This window comes from Prionailurus viverrinus, chromosome C1 (assembly GCF_022837055.1).
Source record: "Prionailurus viverrinus isolate Anna chromosome C1, UM_Priviv_1.0, whole genome shotgun sequence".
NCBI lineage: Eukaryota > Metazoa > Chordata > Mammalia > Carnivora > Felidae > Prionailurus > Prionailurus viverrinus.
The window spans coordinates 13,906,961-13,932,155 of record NC_062568.1 but is presented as its reverse complement, the minus strand read 5'-3'; the positions used below and the strand labels follow the sequence as shown (position 1 = coordinate 13,932,155).

The window sequence follows — 25,195 nt, the reverse complement described above, 5'->3', positions numbered from 1 at the left end:
AACTAAACATTTACAGGATTTATGGGACTTTGGGGAAATACTCTGGTGAATGGTTGCCCTGTCTCATGGCATAGCTCTTAATATCTTTAGGGTAGGCAAGGGATATAACTTTAAGTCAGACAGAACTTAATTAAATCCTTTTCAAATTTGAAAGGATTTAAAAATCCATCAGAGGGGGTGCCTGGGTGACTAAGTCAGTTAAGCGTCTGATTCTTGGTTTCAGCTCAGGTCATGATCTCACGGTTCATGAGTTTGAGCCCCACGTCAGGCTCACCACTGACTGTGCAGAGCCTGCTTGGGATTGGGATTCATTCTCTCTCTCTCTCTCTCTCTCTGCCCCTCCCCCCATCTCTCTCTCTCTCTCTCTCTTTCTCTTTCTCTCTCTCTTTCTCTGTCTCTCTCTCTCTGTCTCTCTGTCTCATAAAAATAAATAAACTTTGAAATAAAATAGGGGCGCCTGGGTGGCTCAATCGGTTAAACGTCCAACTCTTGATCTCAGCTCAGGTCATGATCTCACAGTTCATGAGTTCAAGCTTCACATCAGGCTCTACGCTGATGGTGGGGAGCCTGCTTGAGATTCTGTCTCTCCTCTCTGCCTCTCACCTGCTTGTATGCTCGCTCACTCTCAGAATAAATAAATAAAAACTTAAAAATTCATCAGAGTTTTGGGGGTGCTTGGCTGGCTCAGTTGGTAAAGCATGCCACTCTTGATCTCAGGGTCATGAGTTCAAGCCCCACGTTGGGCATAGAGCTTACTTTGGAAAAAAAAAAAAATCAGTTTTGTCTCCCCACTGTAACTCTGTACCCTCCTCTAAAATTTCAGAGAATCTAGTCAGTTTCCAGCAAACCTTATGATACATTATTCCTGTGGTTTGAGCTTTCTATTGCTGCTTCAGGTGGTCAGAAAGAGAAGTATATTTTCAGAGATCTCTTAAGAAAGGAATGGAGCCCAGAGGACTCTTGAATTACATTTTCAGTTTTCTCTTTGATTCCTGTAAAGTCCTTGAACTAATTATTTTATCTGCCTGTGTTCATAATCTTTCTGTCAGAAATCATACATTGTAGATATGATGCATTTTAGAAATGTTTGACCTTTTGCTTTGTAAATCCATAATTCATGCTGAAAGCCACTTGCTCAGGTTCTGCTAAACCACATAATGGGGCAATTTCTGTGTTCCTAGGAATGGGGATAACTCGATTTAATGTGAACGCAGCCTTCTCCCACTGAGGTTATTCAAGCCCTAGCTATTTCTTCAACCATTTTGTCCTGTTCTTCAGTGGTTCCTGTTCCCATCAGTTTGAAAATATGTTTATTTAAAATTCTACTTGTACAAAGAAACCAGACTGAACAAAAGCCGTAACTTTATTTAAAACAGCTTTATAAATCATTACCGTTTACCTGTTTAAGGTTTTCAGATTTGATTTTTCTCTGATTATCTTTTAAAGAAAATGATACATTTAAAAGTTCATCTGATAATGTTGCCACCATTGTTTTGTTTTTACTTCTCACCTTTTATTAAACCTTTTAACTATGAAGCTGAAGCAGGGGTGCCTGGCTGGCTTGGTCAGTAGAGCATGCAACTCTCGGTCTCAGAGTCCTGCATTCAAGCCCCACATTGGGTGTAGAGCTTACTTTAAAAAAAAAAAAAAAAAAAGGGAAAGAAATAAAGAAACTGAAGCAGTTTTTGGAAAGACACAAGTTTATACTGTTCAGAATTAAAGTTCATTCATTTATCGTAATGAGTCAAGTCATCTCCCCTGTTCATGCACTGACTTTAGAAATGTTTCATTTACCATAACCCATCTATTTCTGTCATGAGCGTATTGACAGTATTTACTGTAATGAATCCGAAAGCAGTTGGAATTCAGGTGAACTCTTGCACCACTTCATTCCATTTTGCTTTGTCATGAAATTCCACATTGAGGCATCATTCTGAAAATACTCACAGACGACAGATCCTGGAGACCTCTGAGCCCATGCCTAATACAAGTTTTAAGGAATTTTAATGGATTAAGATACCTTGACTGAACTGCATATTCCCAGGATTCATTATGTGTGTATCTAAGACAGAACTTCTTCTCTGTCCCCCAAATGTGGGTTTATTTGCTGGTCTCCCCGGTTGGCTTGTTTGTCTCTGATGTAGGGCACGTGAAGCGCTCAGGCAGTGCCTCCCTGACCAGCTGAAGGACACGACCTTCGCCCAGGTGCTAAAAGACGACACCACCACGAAACGCTGGCTTGCACAACTGGTGAAGAACCTGCAAGAAGGCCAGGTCACCGATCCCCGGGGTATCCCCCTGCCCCCTCAGTGATCCTCCCCCGCCCCCTTCCACTGCTCCCCCAAGTTGGGGACAGGAGGGGGAACCTGCGAGGAAAACAGCTCAGGTTTTACCGCCGACCGGGAATAGACAACCTCAACGCTGAACTGCACTGGAGAAGAGGGGCAGGGTGACCCCGCTTGAAGAGTGTGGGCTGCCATCTCAGGCCGCCTCCAGGACCTGGGCTCCCTCCACTCCTCCCAGGAGATGGGCTCCTGACACAGCAGTCTGCCACCACAGCTCCAGGAGGGTGTCCACACCAGCAAATGCTGTGTCTGCAGCATGCCCGAGATGGCCCTTCTCCCCCACCTCCACCAGCCACTGGCGGGGAGGGGAGGCAGGGTGGTGGCAGCAGCACTGTAGGCATGCTGAGCGCCTGGGACCAAGCCAGGTGGCGGTTTTTTATTTTGCCTTCCTGGAAGACTCAAGATGTGTCTCTTCATCCTCTCTCTCAGTATTTGTTTACTTTGGTCTTTTGTTTTTAATGTCAGAGAGAGGTGTGTTTAGTGGACACAAGCTGTAATACTCAGCAAAACTTTGTCAATTGGCACTGTTTACAAGTCTGTTAGCTGCATAAGCTTAATAAAAAGTTGGTCTGGGCATTACATCCCCTCTAGCAGGCCAATAGCTGCATGAACTGTGGGGAGGAATGGGAAGCAGGGGATAGAGAAAGCCAAAGGACAACAGGACCCCACCTCCTCTTTCCGTTCCCTTTCTGTTCTTCCGCCCCCAGTTCCGGATGCCACAAGGACCCTAACCTTGTTTCTGGCTCCAGCTGCTAGCTTTTCCAAATCTCAGTGCTTTTCTCTTTTTTACATCCCTCGTATTAAAACTTTAACAGACGTCTTAATTCATCAGGCTGTCCTGGGAGGGTATTGTACTGGGGGAGGAGAGACAGCAGTGGACCTCACCTTGAATTCCAGTCCTTGGAGAGATTTTCTGGGTGACTTAAAGGGGAGGTGCCTGGGATCAAGATGATAGGCTACTCAATCCCGTTCTTTGCTTTAGTATGAGTTCCTGTAGCTCCATCTGTCTTCATAATTGTACTTGAAGTGGTATTAGCTGAATGAACTCATGTTATTCAGATTTAAGATGGAGGACTGGACTCTGCTTCTTCACTTAAGTCTCCTTTTTTTTTTTTTTTTTTTTTTTTGGACACATTCCCTATTGGTCTATGGGAATTACAGGGTTGACACTAAAATATTTCCAGCTTGTTCATATTATGTCAGAGAGTCCCCCTTCTATCTTTGGAGCTCTAGATAACTCTTCACACTCCATTGGCTTGAATCTAACGTGGTGTAAACTGTCTTGCTTTCCTCTCGTCCTTCCCCCTGCCAACACCTGCTTGCTCTCTCTCATCCCCATCTCCAATCACAGATGGAATTACTAGTCAAGTCTAGAGAGAGACAAAGTATTTTCTGTCCACATCTTACACAAATGAAGGTGCCTCCAAACAAGTTGGGCCAGGAGGCGGGGGGGCTGTCTGCAAGCGGCAAGCTCAGAGAAACCTTCGCAGAGACAGTTTTGCCAACATGAGGGCTCTTTCAAGCCGACTTTCACCAAGAGAGCCGGCCTTGTTAGTTGGCTTCTGTCTCTTTAGAACCAAGAAAGTAGTAATTGAGTAGCCTAGATGTAGAAAGGGTAGAATAAGCACTTATTCCCCTGCCTTCCAAAAATGAAGAGGAGAATCAGGTCAGCTCTCAGTCTCAAGCCTGAAGAGAAGAGGTCTTGGAGAAAGCAGAGAACAATATGGACCAGATAGACGTCTGGACCTCCTTCAGCCCTTAGTTTGTGATCTGGAGAGTCCAGCTAAGATACCCTTATTTTTGCCAACTGCCTTCCTGCTGAGCCAAAGTTTCTCATTCCCCCTCCACTGAGGAAGCAGCTGAGGCCCAGGGCCTTGCTCCCTGGGAGATTCTCTTCTCTCTCCATCTTTTGGTGCGTTGGCCATGTTACTGTGCCAACAGTGTCTTAATTCCTGTTCCATCTATTCTCAGCTGGTCTTGGACCGCACACAGGAGTTGGGGGAGGGTTGGAAATGGGTATTATTCCTTGTAGTTGATCCTGATGCCTTATGTGTATAAAGAGACCCCTCCGTTTTTTGTTTTCCATCCCTCTCACACCCTAACAGGATTGAAATAAAACCTGTTTCTGATTTTATAAAGATAATGTTTCCTTTAAACTGGAGACTTGAATTTGTCAATATCTAGATATCTAGGCACTCTGGTCACATGATCCTTGTCACCCCTGCCCCTACCACCCTACCATCTGTTCATCTACACAAACACACTGTGGTGCCAAGAGAGCATTGATGGTTCCTTTGTGGATAGGTCCCTTGGGAAAAGTCCTGCGGATGTATCAAAGCTGTTCGGAGGCTGGGGTGTTGCCCTTTATCTGGTAAAATATCTTCCTGAAACAGAACCTCACTCCTGCCTGTAGTGGCCAAAACTTAATATGGGAGAGACTTCTATAAGTAAAGGGGTAGTGCTTGAAACATTTTATCACAGACTTTGATATTCATTTCCTTCTGAGGCTCAAGACTTAGCACACATCTCCTTAGTTTCCATGCCTGTTTCTGGCTCTCAGCGAGATGGAGCCAGCCTCTGCTTCCAGCTTTTTTCCAAGGCACTGGGGGACCTGTGACTGAGTGGTGGAACAGGGCAAGGAGACGCACTGGCTGCCTTGAGAGCACTCTTTCCTTACTGTCTGCATAGCATTCCCCTGCTCACTACCCCTGCTGCTCAAAGGCTGAGAGGCGGAGCAGATAAAGTTCTTGCTGTCAAAAGTCCAAGTACAACATTTGGAATAGGAAAGAATAGAATGAAATGAGATTCCTGAATGCTGTGGAATTTTTAAACTATTTTAATACATTTATTTCAAAGCTGATCTAACAGCTAAGTTGAACAACAACATTAACAAACCTAATGACATATAGAACACTGCACTCTAAACCGACATTATACATACTCTCTTCAACTACACTGGAAGCATTTACCAAAACTGGTCATAGCAGACCATCAAGCCTCAAAGTTTTTCAAGAAAAAATTAATGTTCTCTGAACACAGTGGAATTAAGTTAGGAAAAAGAAAACTGGAAAGTTCCTAACTTTAAAAAGCAAGCAGTACAGTTCTAAATGGCACAAAAGAAATTACAAACGTAATTAGAAAAAAAAAAAAAAGCCATATCAAAACCTGTGACATGCAGGTAAAGTAATAAATAAATACTACTTTAAATTCACATGTTCCAAAAGAAAGGATGAAGTAAGTGATTTAAGTTTTATGTCAAACTGGGAAAGGATAGCAAATTCAAAAAACAGTAAGATACAAAGAGCAAAAGTCAATGAAATAGAAAACGTGCAATAAAGAAAATGAAGTGGGAAGTCATTCCCTTGAAAACGTCAGTGTAATTGATAAACCCTTAATAGACCTTAGATTGGGGGGGAAAAAATGTTAGAAAAAGTCAGGGTGGGGGGAGCACCAGGGTGGCTCAAATGTCTGACTTGATTTTGGCTCAGGTCATGATCTTGTGGTCATGAGATCAAGTCACCAGTCAGGCTCTGCACTGAGCAAGTGGAGCCTGCTTGGGATTCTTCCTCTCCATCCCTCCCTAACTCGTGTACACACGCTCTCTCAAAGTAAACATTTAAAAAAAAAAAAAACTTATAAATTACATTTTGGCTTTTAAGAAAGGAAAAAGGACATCACTCCGATCTATACTCACGAATCTTCCATAAAGTTCCAGAGACTATAGAATAAGGGAACAGGTTCCCATTCACTTTTGAAGCCACCAAAATCTATCAAGGATATCACAAAGGAAAACCAGGGACTGAACTCTACTATGAATGTAGAAGGAAAATTCCTAGGAAAAAATAGGTCTAGCTATATATATATATACACACACACACACACACACATACATATATACATATATATATACACATGCATATATACATATATATATACACATGCATATATACATATATATATATATATATATATATATATATATATATACATACAAATGATAGTGCACCATACCTAATCTGGGTTTACTATAGAAGACTGACTTAACACTTGAAAACTAAGTGCAGTTCACATAATCAACAACTGTATAAGGAGAAAACCCACACAATTGTCTAGACAGATGAACAAAAGAATACTATGAAATTCAATACCTATTCATGGTTAAAATAACAAACTGAAAACCAGTAATAGAAGGGCACATCCTTAACTTAATAAAAGGTATCAACAAAAATCCTGCAGTAAACTACTCAATGAAAAAAATACTGAAGTCCTCCTCCCTGACATGATTGAGACAAAGATACCTACTCTCATGCCTCCCAAGCCTGTGTGCTAAGCCAAGAAAATAAAAGGATAGGAAAGTGGAAAAAATCTGCTGACAGCACAACTGTATACATTGATAACCCAAAAGAATCTCCAAACTCAGAATTGAATGGATTTAGCAAGGTCCTAGAATACAAAGTCAATATGCAAAAATAAAAATAAATCAATTACATATTTCTAAATATAAGAAAAAAGTGGAATTTCAAAAATATAATAGGGGTGTCTGGCTGGCTCAATCAGAAGAGCATGTGACTTTTTAAGTTTATTAATTTTTGAGTAATCTCTACACCCAACATGCGGCTTACACTTTTGGGGCTTGCCCCAAATGAATAAACATTTAAGAAAAAATTTTTTAAAAGGGCACCTCGGTGAATCAGTCAATTAAATGTCCAAGTTTGGCTCAGGTCATGGAGACACCATTTGTATTTTTTATTCTAACTTCCCTCTAACTTTTATTCTAACTTCCCTCATTTTGTCCTCTGGTTCATTTTATACCTCCTTGTTCCCCTTTCCCTTGGTTTTTCGTTTTTAGTGTCAGAATAGAGGAATGGCTATATATCCTCCAGCTTTTGACGTTATGTATCCTGGCTTTTAATTAAGTGGTCTTATATTGATGATTTTTAAAGCGGAATTTAATATTTTGAGAAGCATTTTTGGCCACGAAGAAGATGGGCTTCATTTCAGAAGTTTTAGTTAGGCTGGAAGGACTGGGGAACTGACTCTAGTCCTGAGAAGCAAGATGTTTAGGGCATCTCCCCTGTGTATCAGAAGGGTCTAGATTTGTCTGTGTGGCAGCAGGAGAGGACAGTGTTTACGTCTCCCTCTTTGCCAGCTGCCCCTTCATTTCAATTTAGGGCTTCTGGGCCTTTCCTGGGCATGATTCCCAGAAAATCCCTCTGCTGCTGCTGCCCTGATCAAGTTTCTGGATCTGTTAATAATAGACAACAGGGGGGGAAGGGCCAGGATCATTATGGAAATAGGAAAGATCAAACCACAGGGACAGTTCCTGTACCAGGGCCCCGTCTGTCTGCTCCCTCCCTGGGTCTATATAGAGCATCCTGTAGCGGGCATGTCTTCTAAGCCACTGTTTGGAGCATTCTAACCTTGTGAAGGTCTCCCATGTGCCTGCCCCAAAAATGAGAACACATGATCTGGGGAACATTAGCATGAAAAAAAAAAAAAAATCTGAGATCTGAACTCTCCCAGAAAATACAGGAGGAATGATAATACCCCTGACCAAACCCCCAGAAGGGAAGAAATTGGGCAGCAACTAGGTAAGGCAAATAGAAACAGGCAAACCATATATAACCCAGGAGTGTAGAAGTGAGGAATGTGAGGCAGAAGTGTGGAAAACTAAGGATGTGATGATGTTAGGGGAGTAAAAATGGGGGAGGAAGATAAGCACATGAGACAGGTGCTCTATTAAGTAAAACCTGAAGCCCGCACCATTTAATTTGTGGTGCTCTCTTAATCTGTTTCCCTTAAATGGCCTCCCTCTTCAGCCTTCCTAGCCTGTATACTCTTCCTTTATCAAAACCTGCTCTCAGGGGTGCCAGGCTAGCTCAGTTGGAAGAGCATGTGACTCTTGATCTCAGGGCCCTGAGTTCAAGCCCCACGTTGGATGTAGAAATTACATAAACAAACTTTCAAAATCAAAAACAAAAAACCTGCTCGCTGGAGAATATGGAAACAGCTTATAAATTGTGGAAAAACAATAAAGTGTCAGAAATTAACACCTGCCCAAACTGGAAACCCTGTTATTGTAACAGATATAGAAAACTACATAAAGAAAACGTATAGTTAGGGGTGCCTGGCTGGCTCAGTCAGTAGAGCATGTGACTCTTGATCTCAGGGTTGTAAGTTCGAGCCTCACATTGGGTGCCGAGGTTGCTTTAAAAAAATAAAATTACTGGGGCGCCTGGGTGGCTCAGTCAGTTAAGCATCTGACTTCAGCTTAGGTCATGATCTTGAAGTTTGTGAGTTTGAACCCTACGTGGTCGCCGGGCTCTGTGCTAACAGCTCAGAGCCTGGAACCTGCTTCAGATTCTGTGTCTCCCTCTCTCTCTGCCCCTCCCCCGCTCGTGCTCTGTCTCTCAAAAATAAACAAACGTTTAAAAAAAATTTAATAATAAAATTACTTAAGAAAAGAAAAGAAAAAAGGGCACCTGGGTGACTCAGGTACTAAGCATATGACTTCGGCTCAGGTCATGATCTCATGGTTCGTGAGTTTGAGTCCCACATCAGGTGAGCTCCAACCCCACATTGGGTGAGCTCCAGCGCTGTATCAGGTAAGCCCTGCTTCTCTCTCTCTATCTGCCCCTCCTGGCATTCTCTGTCTCTCTGCCCTCCCTCACTTGCGCCCTTTCTCTCTCTCAGAAAAGAAAAAAAAAAATGTATAGTTGAATAAGTTAGAAAGGGAAGACTGTTGTTAGCTCCCAGGACTAGAACTAGAACTCAGCCAATCATTTCAGAAGCCAGCTATGAGCATGATCCCATCACAACTCCCTCCTCCCAGAAGTAACCACGATCCTGACATTTATGGTAATCACTTAGGAGGATTTTATTTTTAATGGGAGTAAAGTTTTAGCTATAAATAATCACTAATGGTAGAATATGAGGCACTTGAGGGGTGTCTAGGGGAGCCATGAGAGGTAGCCAGATCTCAGCACACTTAAAATCACATCATTTCATACAGTTAGTTCCCTTTGTGCCTATGATTAAAACACACCTCCCTGGAAAAGGATCCCCAGAAGCCTAAGTTCAGCGCTGTGCCCTGTGCGTTCAGCTGCCTGATTCCCATCCACTGGTCCAGAAAACTCCATATCCCATAGTCTTTCCAAGGCAGAGCAGAAGTAGGTCCCAGCTCACAGTGCTTGGGAGAGTGCCAGGACCTGTTTGTCTCTGACGCTGACATGTGAGTCCAGGACATGGCCTCAACTTCTCTGGGCCTCAGTCTCTCCGTGTGAGGTATGGAGCCATAATAAAACCTTTTAAAATTTAGGGGCACCTGGGTGGCTCAGTCGATTAAGTGTCCAAGTTGGGCTCAGATCATGATCTTGTGGTTTGTGGGTTCGAGACCCGTGTCGGTCTCTGTGCTGACAGCTCGGAGCCTGGAGCCTGCTTCAGATTCTGTGCCTCACTCTCTCTCTCTCTGCCCCTCCCTCCGCTTGTGCTCTGTCTTCGTCTCTCTCTCTCTCTCTCTCTCTCTCTCTCTCTCTCTCTCTCAAAAATAAACATTAAATTTTTTTTTTAAAAACGCATTTTAATAAAGCCTTTTACAATTCCTAAATTGGTCCCCTTGCCTCAGTGTTGGTTTCTATTTCAGCCACCTAGTCATTCATCTTGCAAGAAGCTCATTACCTTTCTTTTCCCTGTGGGTGTCTCTCCAATCTTGTGCTCCACTTTTTTGCCCTTGATTCTTACGTACCACAGGTCCATGCCATCTCTACACACATCTTTATAAATGCGCATGCATGTCCTTGCACATTGGAGGCGATGAACAAGTGTTCATAGCATGGAAAGCACGGAAAGGAAGCATGGAAAGGAAGAACAAATGAACTGTTCGATGCATTTATGCGTGCAATTCCTTCAATGTTTAGCAAGGGCCCAAAAGAGTCAGAGATATTAACCTGTCCCTCGACACCCTTTTCCTCTCCTCCCTTTCTCCTCATCTTCCTCCTTTCCCATCCTATTTCTTTTTGCCTTTCCCTGTGCCACAGAGCTAGGCTGAGCGCCCCACAAGGCGGGATGCAGAGACACAGAAGCAGGCCGGTGGAGCAGACACCCTGGAAAGGAGCCAGATGAAATGAGGGCAGAGACAGCCGTTCACCATGCAGGGAGAAGCTGTGCGGAATGAAAAGCAGCGATTCATGGAGCACCGCCACGCAGACACTCCTTGGGTTTCACTTTGAGAGCTACTGCAGGATTGGGGTCAGCGAGGGCTGGCATCTAGATGAAGGGCAGCCAGGCTCCTCCTCCCTTAATCCCTCTCTATCCACCCCTCCCCCAATATTCCCTCCTGATGACCTGTGTCCTGGGCCTTTAAGAGTTGGAAGGGCTGGACCAAGGAGAGAGCTCACACCTCTCCCCACCCTACTCCTTCTCTTTGGCTGCAAGTCTGCCAGTCACAGCAGCAAACTGCAGTAGAAAAGGGGAGGAAGCCAGCGGAGCAGCGAGAGGAGCACAAGAACCCAGCTGGGTTTCCTCGTCCCACAGGAGAGGGCGTCACAGAGCTCACAGACAGGACTGCTCTCCTGCTCGCGGTAAGGGCCCCAAGGCTCTAACCAGCCTCTGCTCCAAGCTGTGCGCTGCCTGAGTCCCAGCCTCTGCCCCCCACATGCTTATCCACCCTGATTAAATTGTACCCCGGACTCCTTAGCCCTAACAGATCTCCAAGGCTCCCACCTCCTGGTTATCCCTAGCTCATCCCCTTTGATTTACAATTTTCCTCCTTGGCTGTGGCAGTCAGCCCTTTATATGGGGACCTCTTAGCCACCCAGGGCTGACACTCAGGGTTGAGCCCCACCCTCGTAAGGGGAGAGAGAGAACTGGAGTAACCATGCTTTAGCATACATGCATTAACAGAATGTTGAGGATTACCAAAGACCCAGGGAAGCGTATAGAAACTATAGAGTTAGGAGATTTCCTTAGAAAGAACCCAGGTTTGAGTCCGTACCTGTCCTTAGCCTGCTCGATGGGCCAGGGCAGTTTGTTGGCATGCCCAAGTGCTGTGCTGGGAAACGCACCTGCTTCTAGTCCCGACTCTGCCTTTAACTAGCTCTGTGACTTTGGACAGCAGCTTCCTGAGCTGGGATGGGAATTCAGGGTTTCCCAGACTTGCTTGTGTATTGGGGGTTCTTTTTAACAATAAATATTCCTGAGCCCCATCCTTTCGAATTCTGATCTGGCCAATTTGGGGTGGGGCTCAGGAGTCTCTATTTTTTTTTTTTTAATTTTTTTTTCAACGTTTATTTATTTTTGGGACAGAGAGAGACAGAGCATGAACGGGGGAGGGGCAGAGAGAGAGGGAGACACAGAATCAGAAACAGGCTCCAGGCTCTGAGCCATCAGCCCAGAGCCTGACGCGGGGCTCGAACTCACGGACTGCGAGATCGTGACCTGGCTGAAGTCGGACGCTTAACCGACTGCGCCACCCAGGCGCCCCTTTTTTTTTTTTTTTTTTAATTTTTTTTTCAACGTTTATTTAAGGAGTCTCTATTTTAAGACACTCCTAAGGATAGTGATATAGCCAGGAACCTGTGGGTTAGATGAGTTATGAAAGTCTTCGAGCTCTAACATTCTGCGAGCTATCACCTATGACCAGAGCCATTCTGTCCTCTTTATATGAATGAGTTCAGGCAATAGTCCTGCTCAGAAGCAAGAGAGGGGACAAAATGATTCTCTTCCTTCCTGGCCCTCAGAGGGCCCTGAGACACCCTGAATTTCACTGTCATGCCTTTGGCACTATCGGCAACCCTGGCAAAGTCCATCTCTAGGTGACATAAGCCACCTGTAGGTTGAGGACCAAATCTTACTCTGTAGCCCTGGCCACTTCTGACCTTATTTTGCATCTCTGCTCTCTCCTCTGTATTGTAGAGGTAATTATCTGCAGCCTCGAGGATCTCTACATTCACCTCTAGGAGTGAACAGTCAAGACCTACTCTCCTCTCGGGCTTCCTCCACTGTTCCTTACCTCTTGCTCTTGCTCCCACTTCCGATTCTTTGTCCCTTCTTTCCTCACTGCATCTGCATCAGCTGTGACCTTCCTTCCCATCCTACCTTCAAACACCAGAGGAAGCAGCAACACCTAGAACACCTGGGTTCTAAGTCGCGTTCTCTGGGCAGTGTGTTCAGTCCGTCTCCTAGGATACGGAGAAAGTGAGCCTGAGTGGAGGGGGTGCACTCCTGAGTGTCCTCCTCCCTCCTGGACCCCAGTCTCAAAATCTCCACAGGGGACAAGAACCAGAGGTATCGGGAATTAGAAGAGAAAGAAAGAGAGGAAGAGGTGAGCCTGGGGGGAGGGGGGATGTAGGGGGGAGGCGGGGAGAAGGATGAGGAAAGGAGAGCACAGAGAGGCTGACAAGGAGGCAAGTAGGGAGGCAGACAGGAACAGGAGAGAACGGTGAGCTGAGGGAAGGGAAAATGAAGGTGTCAGGATGGGGGAGAAGAGAAACTGGAAGAAAGAAAAGAAAGGCTACTAAGTGGGACATGGTGGGGGCAGAAGATGACAGAGAGGAGAGACAAAACGCCCATGTCCCCTATGGATTCGTAGCCCTGCCCTAACCTGCTTCTGAGACAAAACCCTTTCTAAGGGCAGAGGCTTGGTGAAATCTCCAAACTGGACATATGGAACCATGGTTCTAGTCCCACTTATGCTATTTAGTTAATTCATTCGATGACTCTGGCAGTTCAGTTAATCTTTCTAGTCCTCAGTCCCCTTCTCTATAAAATGAAGCCCAGTTCTGATATCCTGAGGCTCCCTGAGTTGGAATTGGCCCTCATATGGCCACATGTTGCCTGGATCTAGGTTTCAAATAGCGAGTCAGGAACGGGAGCAGAATTGGAAGAGCAAGGCAAGCCCTGGGGTTGGAGGAGTCTGACAAAAAGCCTTAGATAAATTTCTAAAGAGGGACACCTGGATGGCTCAGTCAGTTAAGTTTCTGACTCTTGATTTCAGCTCAGGTCTTGATTTCAGGGTTGTGAGTTTGAGCCTTGTGTTGGACTACTTAAAAAGATTTTTTTTTTTTTTCCTAAGGCTCATTTGAGAGGAGATAGGCTCAAAAATAGGAGTGTCCCAGCACTGGAGCTTAGGCTTCCCGTGGGCTTCCCATGTTTCAGGACATTCTGGTGAGGCTTCTGGACACAGGTGTAAGGGAAGGTAATTCTGTCTTTTCCCAGGGCTGAGACCCACCCCATCCCAGAGTCCCTATGCCCCAGACATGGAAGCTGAAATTCTGTGAGGAGAGAAGGCAGGATGTTGGCAAAGGGGAATTAGATCCCTGTCCCCTAGAGTCTGAGGACCTGAGACATTTAGGAGAGCACCTATTACTTCAGTCTTCATTCAGCTTTTGCAAGCCTCAGATTCCAGACTGCATCACCACCCAAAAGAGCAGAGCTGTTTTTCTGCCTCTCGTGAAGCACTCTGGGCCCCTTCGTCCATCCAGAGGCTTCTTCTGTTCTCATCCAGGCTCACATATTCAGCTTCAGCCAGCAAAACCTTTGCTTTTTGGAACTGTCTCGGGGTTCTGTCTCTCCTGAGAGCTGCCTCAAGTTGTCCTTCCCACTTAGATATGGATTGGTTGCCAACCTTCTCCTCTCCCTCTGGGCCCCTGCATGTTCGCTAGTCCTTTAGAAAGTCTTCTGTAGGGGCGCCTGGGTGGCTCAGTCGGTTAAGCATCGGACTCTTGATCTCAGCTCAGGTCTTGATCTTATGGTTGTGAGTTCAAGCCCCATGTTGGGCTCCACACTCGGTGTGGAGTCTACTTTAAAAAACAAAGAGGGGCTCCTGGGTGGCTCAGTCGGTTGAGTGTCCAACTTTGGCTCAGATCATGATCTTGCAGTTCGTGAGTTCCAGCCCCGTGTTGGGCTCTGTGCTGACAGCTCGGAGGCTGGAGTCTGCCTCGGATTCTGTGTCTCCCTCTCTCTGTCCCTCCCCAGCTCGTGCTCTCTCTGTCACTCTCAAAAATAAATAAACATTAAAAAAATTTTTTTTAGAAAGGAAGGAAGGAAAGAAGCCTTCATTGGGTCTATCACATTCCTGGACTTCAGCTTTGGGTACTATAGTCAGGGAAGCTGTATTTTCAGTGACCCCCCACATTTTCCCTAAAGATTTATAGGCTCTTCCAACTAAACAGAGATACGGCACTGATAGGCCGTGTGACCTGAGACAAGTCACATCACATTTCTGGACTTCTGCTTTTCATTTATGAAACATAGGGAGTTGAACTTCACAATGTTTTAATGGAGCACTACCTGACTGATTTTAGAGATGCTTTTCAGGTTTTAGATACTTACCATTGTCAAAACTTTTAACTTATCAATTAAAAAACACAACAATTCTATTCAAGTGCAGCTCCTTTGCTTATACAAAGCATAGAGCTTTATGCTTCGTGAACTTTGTCAATTCCAGAAAGATTTCGTCAAGAGTTGATAATTTCTTATAGGGGCTACATATCAAGTCTTCTAGTTCTTTTCAAGGGAAGTTTGTTGTTCCCTACCCAGGTCCTAAATTAGCATAGATCTTAAAGAAGGTTATCTTTTTTAGTAGGTAGAGAGGACTTGAAAACGCAGTTCTAGGACATCTGGGTGGCTCAGTCGGTTAGGCGTCTGACTTCAGCTCAGGTCGTGATCTCACAGTCTGTGAGTTCGAGCCCCATGTCGGGCTTTGTGCCAACAGCTCAGAGCCCGGAGCCTGCTTCAGATTCTATCTCTGTCTCTCTTTGCCCCTTCCCCACTCACGTTCTGTCTGTCTGTCTGTCCCTCTCTCTCTCTCAAAAATAAATAAACATTAAAAAAATTTAACAAAATGCAGTTCTGAGACTACGTAACTTACCTGGTCCATTAAACTGAGAATAACTGTTAGGCCAAGGAGTATAAAATACGCTTGACTGTGTGAAGGCAGAAGGAGATGGCTTATTTTGCAAGTATGGCACTAAGTGTCACAGAAGAGACAAAAGAGACGTTCTGCCCTGGTCCCCAGGAGCTGGTTGATCTGTACAGGATCGTGGAGAGGGCTCCCAAGATAGAGAAGCTGGGGTGATTCCATCTGGAGAAGAGAAGACTAGGATCTAGAGAGATTCCAGGTTCTTAAAGGGGGCAGCCAGCTTGATGGTAGTCCCTAATAATCAGGAGCTAAGAAGGATGATGCAGGTTACCCAGCAGACTGTGGGGTATTGAGCAGAAAGCTCTGGTGTATCCCTCTCTGGAGCTGACTATGGGAAACAGCAAAGGCTTTGGAATCAGACATATTTGGCTTTAAATTCTGAATCTTATGTGATCTGATGCAGGTTTCTTAGCCTCTCTAAGCCTCAGAGTCTAACAAACTCGAACTGGAAGTAAAAAGAGCTGAAGAGTCTGTAGATGAGGTACCTAGCACATAGTGGCCAGTCAGGGCACACTGGTTTCCTTCTCTTCCTCCTTTGATCTATTATTCTAAGACCACCAGTATTAATCCAAAGCTTTTTGTTCCTCCTTGCTCCTTTAGGTGACTCTGGCACCAGCTTGTGGAGCAGTAGGTGATGGTGTCCTTGATGCAAGGCCGTGAGTACCCCAGCAGGAGAGGAGAGCTTGGGGACACAGCCCAGGGAAAGGGAGGAGTCTGGACCCCTGTCCCAAGAGCTCCTCCGGGGCCCTCCACCCTCCCTGCCAGCTACCCACCCAGCCCCTTCTTCTCCTGGCCCAGGGCTGCCCATCAATCAAGATGTGCTGCTGATGCAGAAAGGCATGCTGGTGCGCAAGGTGAGGTCCAAAAGCTGGAAGAAACTAAGATACTTCAGACTTCAGGATGATGGCATGACAGTCTGGCATGCCCGGCAGGCAGGAGGCAAGGCCAAGCCCAGCTGTGAGTCACGTGGATAGCTAGGGGTGGGCGTGCTGGGTAGACAGGACTCTGAAGAGACCAGCAGCTAGAGAGCAGGGGAGGGACCGGGATCCTACAATGTGTCCTTGTGCTGTCCCTCTTGTGTCTCTCTCCTAGCCTGCAAAGTGGAAATTATAACAGCACTTGTCTCATAAGGCTATTTATGAGGATTCAATGTTAATGCAACATTCTTATTGCATGTAAAGGGCTTAGGAGAGCCCTAGCATATAATAAGGCTCAATAAATCACAGGTTATATTTTATTACTATTAAATTAAGGCATGATCTCAGGCATCGGGCTGCTTGGATTAAAACCCTTGCTCTGCAACTTTCTAGCTGAGTGGACAAGTTACTTAAATTAAGCTTCAGTTTCCTCATCTGCAAAATAGGGATTAGACACTACCTGCCTAGATGGTTACAGGGACTAAATGAGTTCATGTATAAAGCACCTAGCATGGGACCTAAAGCCAGGATGCATTTAATGCGTTAGCCACAATGATGAATATTTTTAAAAATCATAAATGCAACATAGCAGTGTGCATCCTATTGGCCAGAGATGCCTTATGAACCCTCTAAAAATCTGATCACAGGACACATCTAAGAGAGTCTGCTTTAGAGATATAATCAAAACTCACCAGCCACACCACCTCCAGCTGAGGAAACGGGGTGGAAGAATTTCTCTGGCTCTCCCCTAGACATCTGGAAAGAGGAAGCCCTCAAACCTGGAATAGGGGAATTGAATTTGGGCACATCACGCTTTGGTGTAACTGCTACAATGTAGACTTCGAGAGTGTTTCCTTCTGTCAGCCCTGACAGTCCTCCTGTGATGCCTCTACATGGGAGCTGAAATTCAGAGAGGAGATAAGGCAGGATGTTGGCAAAGGGGGATTAGAGCCCTGTCCCCTAGAGTCTAAGGACCTGAGACATTCTGTGACCGGGCCACGGAAGGGACCACCCCTTATTTCAGATGAGAGCAGAGGGGTTAAGTCATTTTAGTCTGTGTCACACTGCCAGCTGGTGGCCAAAAGCCAGGTCTTGCCACTCCCAACACAGGCCCCTTACCATGCTGCCTATGAAAATGGCCGTGACTCATGGGGAATCTTGAATCCCAGGGGTCTGCATCTCCCTGTACTAAGGATTCAGGGGTTTCATCCTGTGGAGGTTGGAGTTCCTCTTCCCTATGGCTTCACAGAGAGGAAGGGAGTACTGGTCCTTGACCCTTAGCCCCTGCAATTTGGTGGATTCTCTTCCTCAGTGCCCCACTCATTTCTTCTCCGGCAGTCTCAATCTCTGATGTGGAGACAGTGCGTGAGGGCCATGAGTCTGAGCTGTTGCGCAGCCTGGCAGAGGAGTTCCCCCTGGAGCAGGGCTTCACCATCGTCTTCCATGGCCGCCGTTCCAACCTGGACCTGGTGGCCAACAGCGTTGAGGAGGCCCAGATATGGATGCAGGGGCTCCAACATTTGGTGGACTTTGTCACCAGCATGGACCAAAAGGAGCGGCTGGACCAGTATCAGCAGGATGGAGTCAGAGTGGGGACCAGGGGTCACTGAAAGAGCTGCAGGGCTAAGGATGGGGGGGGGGGGTGCGTGGCATGTAGGGATAGGGGGGTCTAAGAGTCCAGTTGGGGTGGACAAGGGCAGCTCAGGCCAATATGAGGCAGAGGATATTGGAGGAGTAATGGAGGCTTGGGACAGCAAAAAACATAGCCAGGCAGAGAGTGGGCAGAAGTTAGGCCCTTCAGGATTGGGACAGTGAGAGGCAAAAGGCCAAACAAGGTACAGATCTTGAGAGCTGAACAGAAGATCCCAGTGGCATTAGCTGGCATAGGACTGGGAAGCAGCTTTAGTGGTGTTGACTGATTCAGGTTTCCTAGATTGTATTCACCTTCCATGCCAGTTCGTTCATTCATTTGCTCGTTCATTCATTCATTCATTTGCCATTTATTAAGCAGAAGGTGTCAGTCACTATACCACACTTTAGAAGTACAAAGATCAGTGAGACTCAGGCATTGTTTTGGTCGTTGGAAAAAAATGGAATTGTGTAAATAACCTAAGTATCTTAGAAGTGTTAGGGGACTTAGATTATTTGTGGGTGTTCAAAGGAAGGAGAAATACTTAATTCTAGCTAAGAGAGTTCTAAGAAAACGTTAGGCAGGAAGTTGCATTTGAGCCGAGCCTTGAAAAGGAGTAGAATTTGAACATAAAGAAGGAGGGAAAGGCTCTCCTGCCTGAGGGAATAGCATGAGTAAAGGCCCAGACATAGAACATTGAAGAGCAGGAGGGAGAGTGGGACATCAGAGAGTGGGGGGGTTGCTGAGTCTGGCCAAAGTACAGGGAGGATAGAGGTGTGGTGAGAAGGCTGGGTGGGTGCCAGCTCATGGGGGTGAAGACCTTCATCTATGTTAAGAAACTTGGGCTCCTTTCTGCAGGCAACAGGGAGGCCCCTGCAGGCACCTAAGCCATGCAAGGACAAGATAGATCTCTGGGGAGATTATTCTGGCAGCTAATGTGGAAAATGCATTGGCCATGGAGGAGAGACTGGGAAGATGATAGGGGAGAATATGTCAGTGGATGAACATGCACACTCATCTGCACACACAAACACACACACGGTGCTTTTGCCTTGACTCACACCTGGGTGGCTGAGTGACTGGTTCCAGCGTGGAGACAAGAACCAGGATGGTCGCATGAGTTTCCCAGAGGTCCAGCGGTTACTACACCTGATGAATGTGGAAATGGACCAGGAATATGCCTTGCAGCTTTTCCAAGTGAGTCTTTCGGGGAAGGGTTTTCAGAAGCCAGGCAAGGCCACATTCTCAGTTGGCCAGAAGTACTCTGGCCCCATCCAGCATCGCTCTTTGTTGAATCTCTCCTATGCACCCTACCACTATGCCAGGCTCGATGGAAAGTGTCGGGCATGCTTCTTACCCTTCGGTCTTCTTAGAAAGATGATTCATGGGACACCTGGGTGGCTCAGTCAGTTAAGCATCTGACTCTTGGTTTCAGCTCAGGTCATGATCTCACAGTTCGTGAGTTTGAGGCCTGCATCGGGCTCCACACTGACAGTGTAGAGCCTGCTTGGGATTCTCTCTCTCCCTCTCTCTCTCTGCCCTTTCCCTGCTCACACTCTGTCTCTCACAATAAATAAACTTAAAAAATCTTTTTTAATAAATTAATTTAAAAAAGGAAAGATGATTCATAATCTTATGAAAGGCAAACAATACATTACTATGTCGTAGCTCAAGGACCTCTCTGTCCACAGCCAGAATTTCACAGGTGCCTAGTATCAATGGAAAACTCCAACTGGAATGTGAGTAAATAGGAGGAGGGATCTTTTGACCTTGTTGGGGGGCATTTCACTCTTTCTAGTTGAAGTTTTTCTCTAGTAGCAAATGGTGTGGCTGCCATTTTGCTTTTTACTTACCAAAGTGGCTTCTATGAACACTAAATGTCAGGAGTTCTGTGGGCATACTGTGGAAATGTGTTTGTATCCATCTGTCAGTAAGATTGCCCTTACAAGGCAAGTTGGAGCCGTAAAATTTGCTCTTAAAAGGATTTGTCCACAGTCCTCTAAACCCTCTCTTGCAGGCAGCAGACACATCCCAGTCTGGGACTCTGGAAGGAGAAGAATTTGTAGAGTTCTATAAGGCGTTGACTAAGCGCCCTGAGGTGCAGGAAGTGTTTGAAAACTTTTCAGCTGATGGGCAGAAGCTGACCCTGCTGGAATTTGTGGATTTCCTCCGAGAGGAGCAGAAAGAAGGAGAAAGAGCTTCAGACCTTGCTCTGGAACTCATCGACCGCTATGAGCCTTCAGATAGCGGTAAGAGGGCCAGAGGGTGGAGAGGCACCGGTCACGGGGCGGGGAGGGGGACCAGGGTTAGAAAGGTCCAGAGCCAAGCCGCCTTCTGCCTAGCTCAGGGAAGGCTGAGTCTACCCGTATGCCAGTCCCTGTGCTATCATTTTCCTCCCAAGTAAGACAGGAGTCTCCCATCGTGCTGGATCTCTCCAGAGGAAGACCCTTCCTTAAGTCCCCTCTCTTCCACTCTGCTCCTGCTTCACTTTCAGAATAAGTTCTTCCTGGTATCAACGTTTGTCCCCAGGGGAAAAGGGAGATCCTTGGCCTCTTGCCTTGGCTTCTCCTCTAGCGCATATGATTCCTCTTCCTCTAGCTCCTTCATGGTCCCTGTTTGTTGTTTCTTTAAGTGCTGGGTCTCTGCCCTTTCCTGAGCTCTCTCCAAATCTCCGAGTGGTTCTTGAGTCGCTAAGCCCCTGGGGAAGGAAGCTAGTCAGTCCCTGGCTGAGGGGGCGTGATGAGGAGGCCAGTCACCCAGCTTTTAGCAAGCACCACTAACATACGCCCTCTCTGCCCTCAGACCTTTCTCCCTGCCCCTTCAGTGGACATCTCCCTGCCCTCCATGCCCTTCAGAATAGCAGGAACTGACATTAATAATAGATGATTTACAAGGAACTTTCACATCACTTACTTCATTTAGTCCTCCCTACAACCTTGTAAATCAAAAGCATAATCTTTATTCGGCTTCTGCTAAGTATCCCGTCATGTGCCAACATTGCTACATGCCTTTTCTCTCCTCATCCTTCCAATGGCCTGTTGAAGTGGGTTCTGTTATTAAGTCAGTTGTGCGAAAGAAGAGAACTAGGGTTTAGAAAGATCAAATGAGCTGCTCAAAGCCAACAGCTAATGAGAGGAGGAATCAGGATTCAAACCCGAGTCACTGGACCCTTTCCTCATACCTCTGTGGAGCATGAGGATTAGAGACGAGATGAATGAGAGCTGGACAAGGGACCCACGTTGCCAAGTCTCAACTCCCAACGCCCTTTCATTCATTCGTTCACTCACTACGTCAGCCAATGCTTACTGAGCACCTGTCATGGGCCAGGACCTAGGCTCAGGACCAGAAATACAGCAGGAGGAGGTTGGACAAGGACACTGCCCTCATGGAACTTAGAGTCAAATAGAAACGGCTAGAATCGCTGATTCCAGATACCTGTTCATGCTCAGAGAAGAAAGGGGGCTATAAGGAAATCATTTCAGAAAACTAAATAGAAGAAGAATGCTGAGGCATTAGAAGTGGGATCTTCCCTTTCCAGTGCAGGATCTGGTAGACATCAGTTACATTTATTCTACTGCCAGTCCTTCTGGATGTTCCCTCCCCTGCATTCACCTGGCAGTTACTATACTCTGGCTGCAGAGCATCGTATCAGCCAGGAGACCTGGGCTCAATTCCCCACTGTACTTCTTTTTTTTTTTTTCCTTTTTAAAAATTATTTATTTATTTTTAAATTTACATTCAAGTTAGTTAGCATATAGTACAATAATAATTTCAGGAGTAGAATCCAGTGATTCATCCCCTACATATAACATCCAGTGCTCATCCCAACAAGTGTCCTCCTTAATGCCCCTTGCCCATTTAGCCCATGCCCCCACCCACAGCCCCTCCAGCAACCCTCAGTTTGTTCTCTATATTTAAGAGCCTCTTATGTTTTGTCCCCCTCCCTGTTTTTATATTATTTTTGCTTTCCTTCCCTTGTGTTCATCTGTTTTGTATCTTAAATTCTACATATGAGTGATACGATATTTGTCTTTCTCTGACTGACTTGTTTCACTTAGCATAGTACCCTCTGGTTCCATCCACGTTGTTGCAAATGGCAAGATTGCATTCTTTTGATTGCTGAGTAATACTCCATTGGATATATAAACCACATCTTCTTTATCCATTCATCCATTGATGGACATTTGGGCTCTTGCCATACTTTGGCTATTGGCGATACTGCTGCTATAAACATGGGGGTGCATGTGTCCCTTCGAAACAGCACACCTGTATCCCTTGGATAAATGCCTAGTAGTGCAATTGCTGGGTCATAGGGTAGTTCTATTTTTAGTTTTTTGAGGAACCTCCATACTGTTTTCCAGAGTGGCTGCACCAGCTTGCATTCCCACCAACAATGCAAAAGAGATCCTCTTTCTCCACATCCTCGCCAATATCTGTCATCATCTGAGTTGTTAATTTTAGCCATTCTGACAAGTGTGAGGTGGTATCTCATTGTGGTTTTGACTTGTATTTCCCTGATGATGAGTGATGTGGACCATTTTTCATGTGTCAGTTGGCCATCTGGATGTCTTCTTTGGACAAGTGTCTATTCATGTCTTTTGCCCATTTCTTCACTGGATTGTTTGATAAGTTCTTTGTAGATTTTGGATACTAACCCTTTATCTGATATGTTGTTAGCAAATATCTTCTCCCATTCTTTCAGTTGCCTTTGAGTTTTGCTGATTGTTTCTCTCACCATGCAGAAGCTTTTTATCTTAATGAGGTCCCAATAGTTCATTTTTGCTTTTGTTTCCCTTGCCTCCAGAGACATGTTGAGTTAGAAGTTCCTGCGGCCGAGGTCAGAGAGGTTTTTGCCTGCTTTCTCCTCTTCCCCACCGTACTTCTTACTAACTGAGTAGCCCTGGGCAAAGTGAGACATGGTTTGCTCATTTGTAAAATAATTGGTTACCAAATGAAATGATGAACATGAGAAGTATCTGGCAACTGTGGATTTACCCTCGTGATTTAAGTTATTACTATCAAGAAGAAAACTTCCTGCCTGACTTCCTGCCACTGCCTTTCTCCATCTCTAGGCCTTGTCAAAGCTGGAGCAAGGAAGCTGGGCATTAGAGTCAAGTTGTTTGGCCTCCCAAGAGAACCCCTCTGCAGTGTTGTTACCCTCAGTGAGACCGCACAGCCCAGTGATACGGGTGTGGCTCAGACACCTGGCTGCCTGGGTTCAAATCCCAGCTCCTTCACTTACTAGTTATGTTACCTAACCTCTCAGGGCAGGTTATATTATATCTGCCTCATCATGTCGGTGAGAGCATTAAGAGAGATGCTGCATGGAACATCCCAGGTATAAGTGCTCAGTATTAGTTGTCGTTGGTATTGTGTGAAGCCCATGCTGAGATGGGTGAGGGCTATGGAAGGAGTAACAGGACCCTACCATCAAAGAAAGTGTAGTGTAAGGTGATATTGGACAAATACTCTTCAAAATACCATCTGAGAATTGATGATAGGAAGAAACCCTCAGGTCATGGTTGGCAGCAGCTACGCAGCCCAGGGAATAAATCACAGGTACCTCGGTCATGCCACTAAGTCTTTGACTTTGTTTCTCTCTGGTCCTCAGCTTCCCCATCTATAAAATTAACCCTTTGCACTGAATACTATGCTGTCCATTATGGTAACCATGAACTCTGTGTGACTATTTACATTTAGATTAACTAAAATCAGGGTGCCTGGCTGGCTCAGTTGGAAGAGCATGGGACTCTTAATCTCCGGGTCATGAGTTCAAGCCCACACTGGGTGTAGACATTACTTAAAAGAATAAATAAATTAAAACTTAAAAAATAATAATTAGCTAAAGTCAAAATTTTAAATTCAGTTCTTCAGTCACACAACCACATTTCAGGTGCTTGGTAGCCATATGTGTTTAGAGGCTACCATACTGGATGGCACAGAATAGAACATTTCCATCATTGCAGAAAGTTCTATTGGATAGCACTGGATTAGAATGATGTTTAGTTTTGTTTTTAACTAATGCTTTTTTTTTTTTAAGCTTATATATTTTTGAGAGAGACAGAGAGACCATGAGTGGGGGAGGGGCAGAGAGAGAAGGAGAGAGAATCCCAAGCAGGCTCCCCGCTCAGCACAGAGCCTGACGTGGGGCTCAATTCCACAACCGTGAGATTGTGACCTGAGCTGAAATTAGGAGTTGGATGCTCAACCACCTGAGCCACCCAGGCACTGCTGGACTAGAATGATCTTAACGATTCTCCTTGTAACTTTAACTTTCTCTGAGGGCGGCGATGATCGAAGTGACAGTGGGTGGGGCACATTTTGGGATCTAGAGGCTGGGAGTGGACACCATCTGTAAGTCAGGACTCTGGAAGAGGGGGTGGAGTGAAAGACGGGCTGGGGATGTGCTGGGATGCTCTCACTCAGAGCTTCTCACTCTGGCATTCCCCTGCTCCCCACCTTAGGCAAAGTGCGACATGTGCTGAGCTTGGATGGCTTCCTCAGCTACCTCTGCTCGAAGGATGGAGATGTCTTCAACCCAGCCTGCCTCCCCATCTACCAGGATATGACTCAACCCCTGAACCACTATTATATCAACTCCTCTCACAACACCTACCTAGTGGGGGACCAGCTTTGTGGCCAGAGCAGCGTCGAAGGATATATACGGTGCAGCGGGAAGGGCTCCAGCTCATGAGAAGGGGCCATCTGTGCTCTCAGTAGCTAACAGGGATTGAGAACATGTCCTGGGGGGGGGGGGGGGGGTTGGGGCTGAGGATCCCTGGATCCCTGGGAGACTTGAAGGACATGTTGAAGACTGACAGGAGACTAGTATTGAAACTCTATGGGTATATAGAGCTGCTTTCTCTTTCATAGGCTATGAAATGCCCCTGGAACCCAGAGGTCCTGACAGGTTTATTTTGAACAAATAAAGTAAATGTTACACAAAAAGCAGTAGCGCATAGAAGTTAGAAACGTATGTTCTGGAGTCGGACCATTTGAGGTCAAATCCTAGCTCTCTCAGAGCTTGGTACTCTGGTTCTAAGTACTTAACCCCTCTGTACTTCAGTTTCCCCTTCTATGAAATAGGGATGATAACAATGCCTATTCTGTCTGAGTTGTGAGGACTTTTTAAAATGTTTGTTTATTTATTTTTGAGTGGGGCAGGGAAAGGGCAGAGAGAAGGAGACAGAGAATCCCAAGCATGCTCCACATTGTCAGCACAGACCCCGATGTGGGGCTTGATCTCACGAACCTCAGATCATGCATGACCTGAGCTGAAATCAAGAGTCGGACACTTAACTGACCGAGCCACCCAGGCTCCCCCTGAGTTGTGAGGATTAAATGAGATAATCCATGTGTTAATAGCTAATAAGTGGTATCTTCT

General features: G+C 45.7%; 2 protein-coding genes across 10 annotated transcripts in view; both read left to right on the top strand.

Annotated features, from left to right (window-relative positions):
- CNOT9 (CCR4-NOT transcription complex subunit 9) overlaps positions 1-10,535 on the top strand; it is a 35,867-nt gene extending 25,332 nt beyond the window's left edge. For 4 of the 6 annotated variants that reach the window (XM_047873515.1, XM_047873519.1, XM_047873522.1 and 1 more), the window contains exon 8: positions 2,145-4,501. In XM_047873515.1, the coding sequence (XP_047729471.1) occupies positions 2,145-2,313 (169 nt within the window). In that variant the 3' untranslated portion in view covers positions 2,314-4,501. Of the gene's footprint in view, positions 1-1,181; positions 4,502-10,381 lie in introns of those variants that run through there. The other 2 variants (XM_047873516.1, XM_047873518.1) reach the window with 2 other exon arrangements.
- Positions 10,536-12,549: 2,014 nt separating this feature from the next.
- The window catches only part of PLCD4 (phospholipase C delta 4), a 22,526-nt gene continuing 9,880 nt past the window's right edge, over positions 12,550-25,195 (top strand). For 3 of the 4 annotated variants that reach the window (XM_047873506.1, XM_047873505.1, XM_047873503.1), the window contains exons 1-7: positions 12,550-12,666; positions 15,865-15,920; positions 16,063-16,221; positions 17,520-17,748; positions 18,879-19,008; positions 19,829-20,060; positions 24,276-24,477. In XM_047873506.1, coding sequence (XP_047729462.1) covers positions 15,899-15,920; positions 16,063-16,221; positions 17,520-17,748; positions 18,879-19,008; positions 19,829-20,060; positions 24,276-24,477 — 974 coding nt within the window. In that variant the 5' untranslated portion in view covers positions 12,550-12,666; positions 15,865-15,898. Of the gene's footprint in view, positions 12,667-13,475; positions 13,540-15,864; positions 15,921-16,062; positions 16,222-17,519; positions 17,749-18,878; positions 19,009-19,828; positions 20,061-24,275; positions 24,478-25,195 lie in introns of those variants that run through there. The other variant, XM_047873504.1, reaches the window with a different exon arrangement.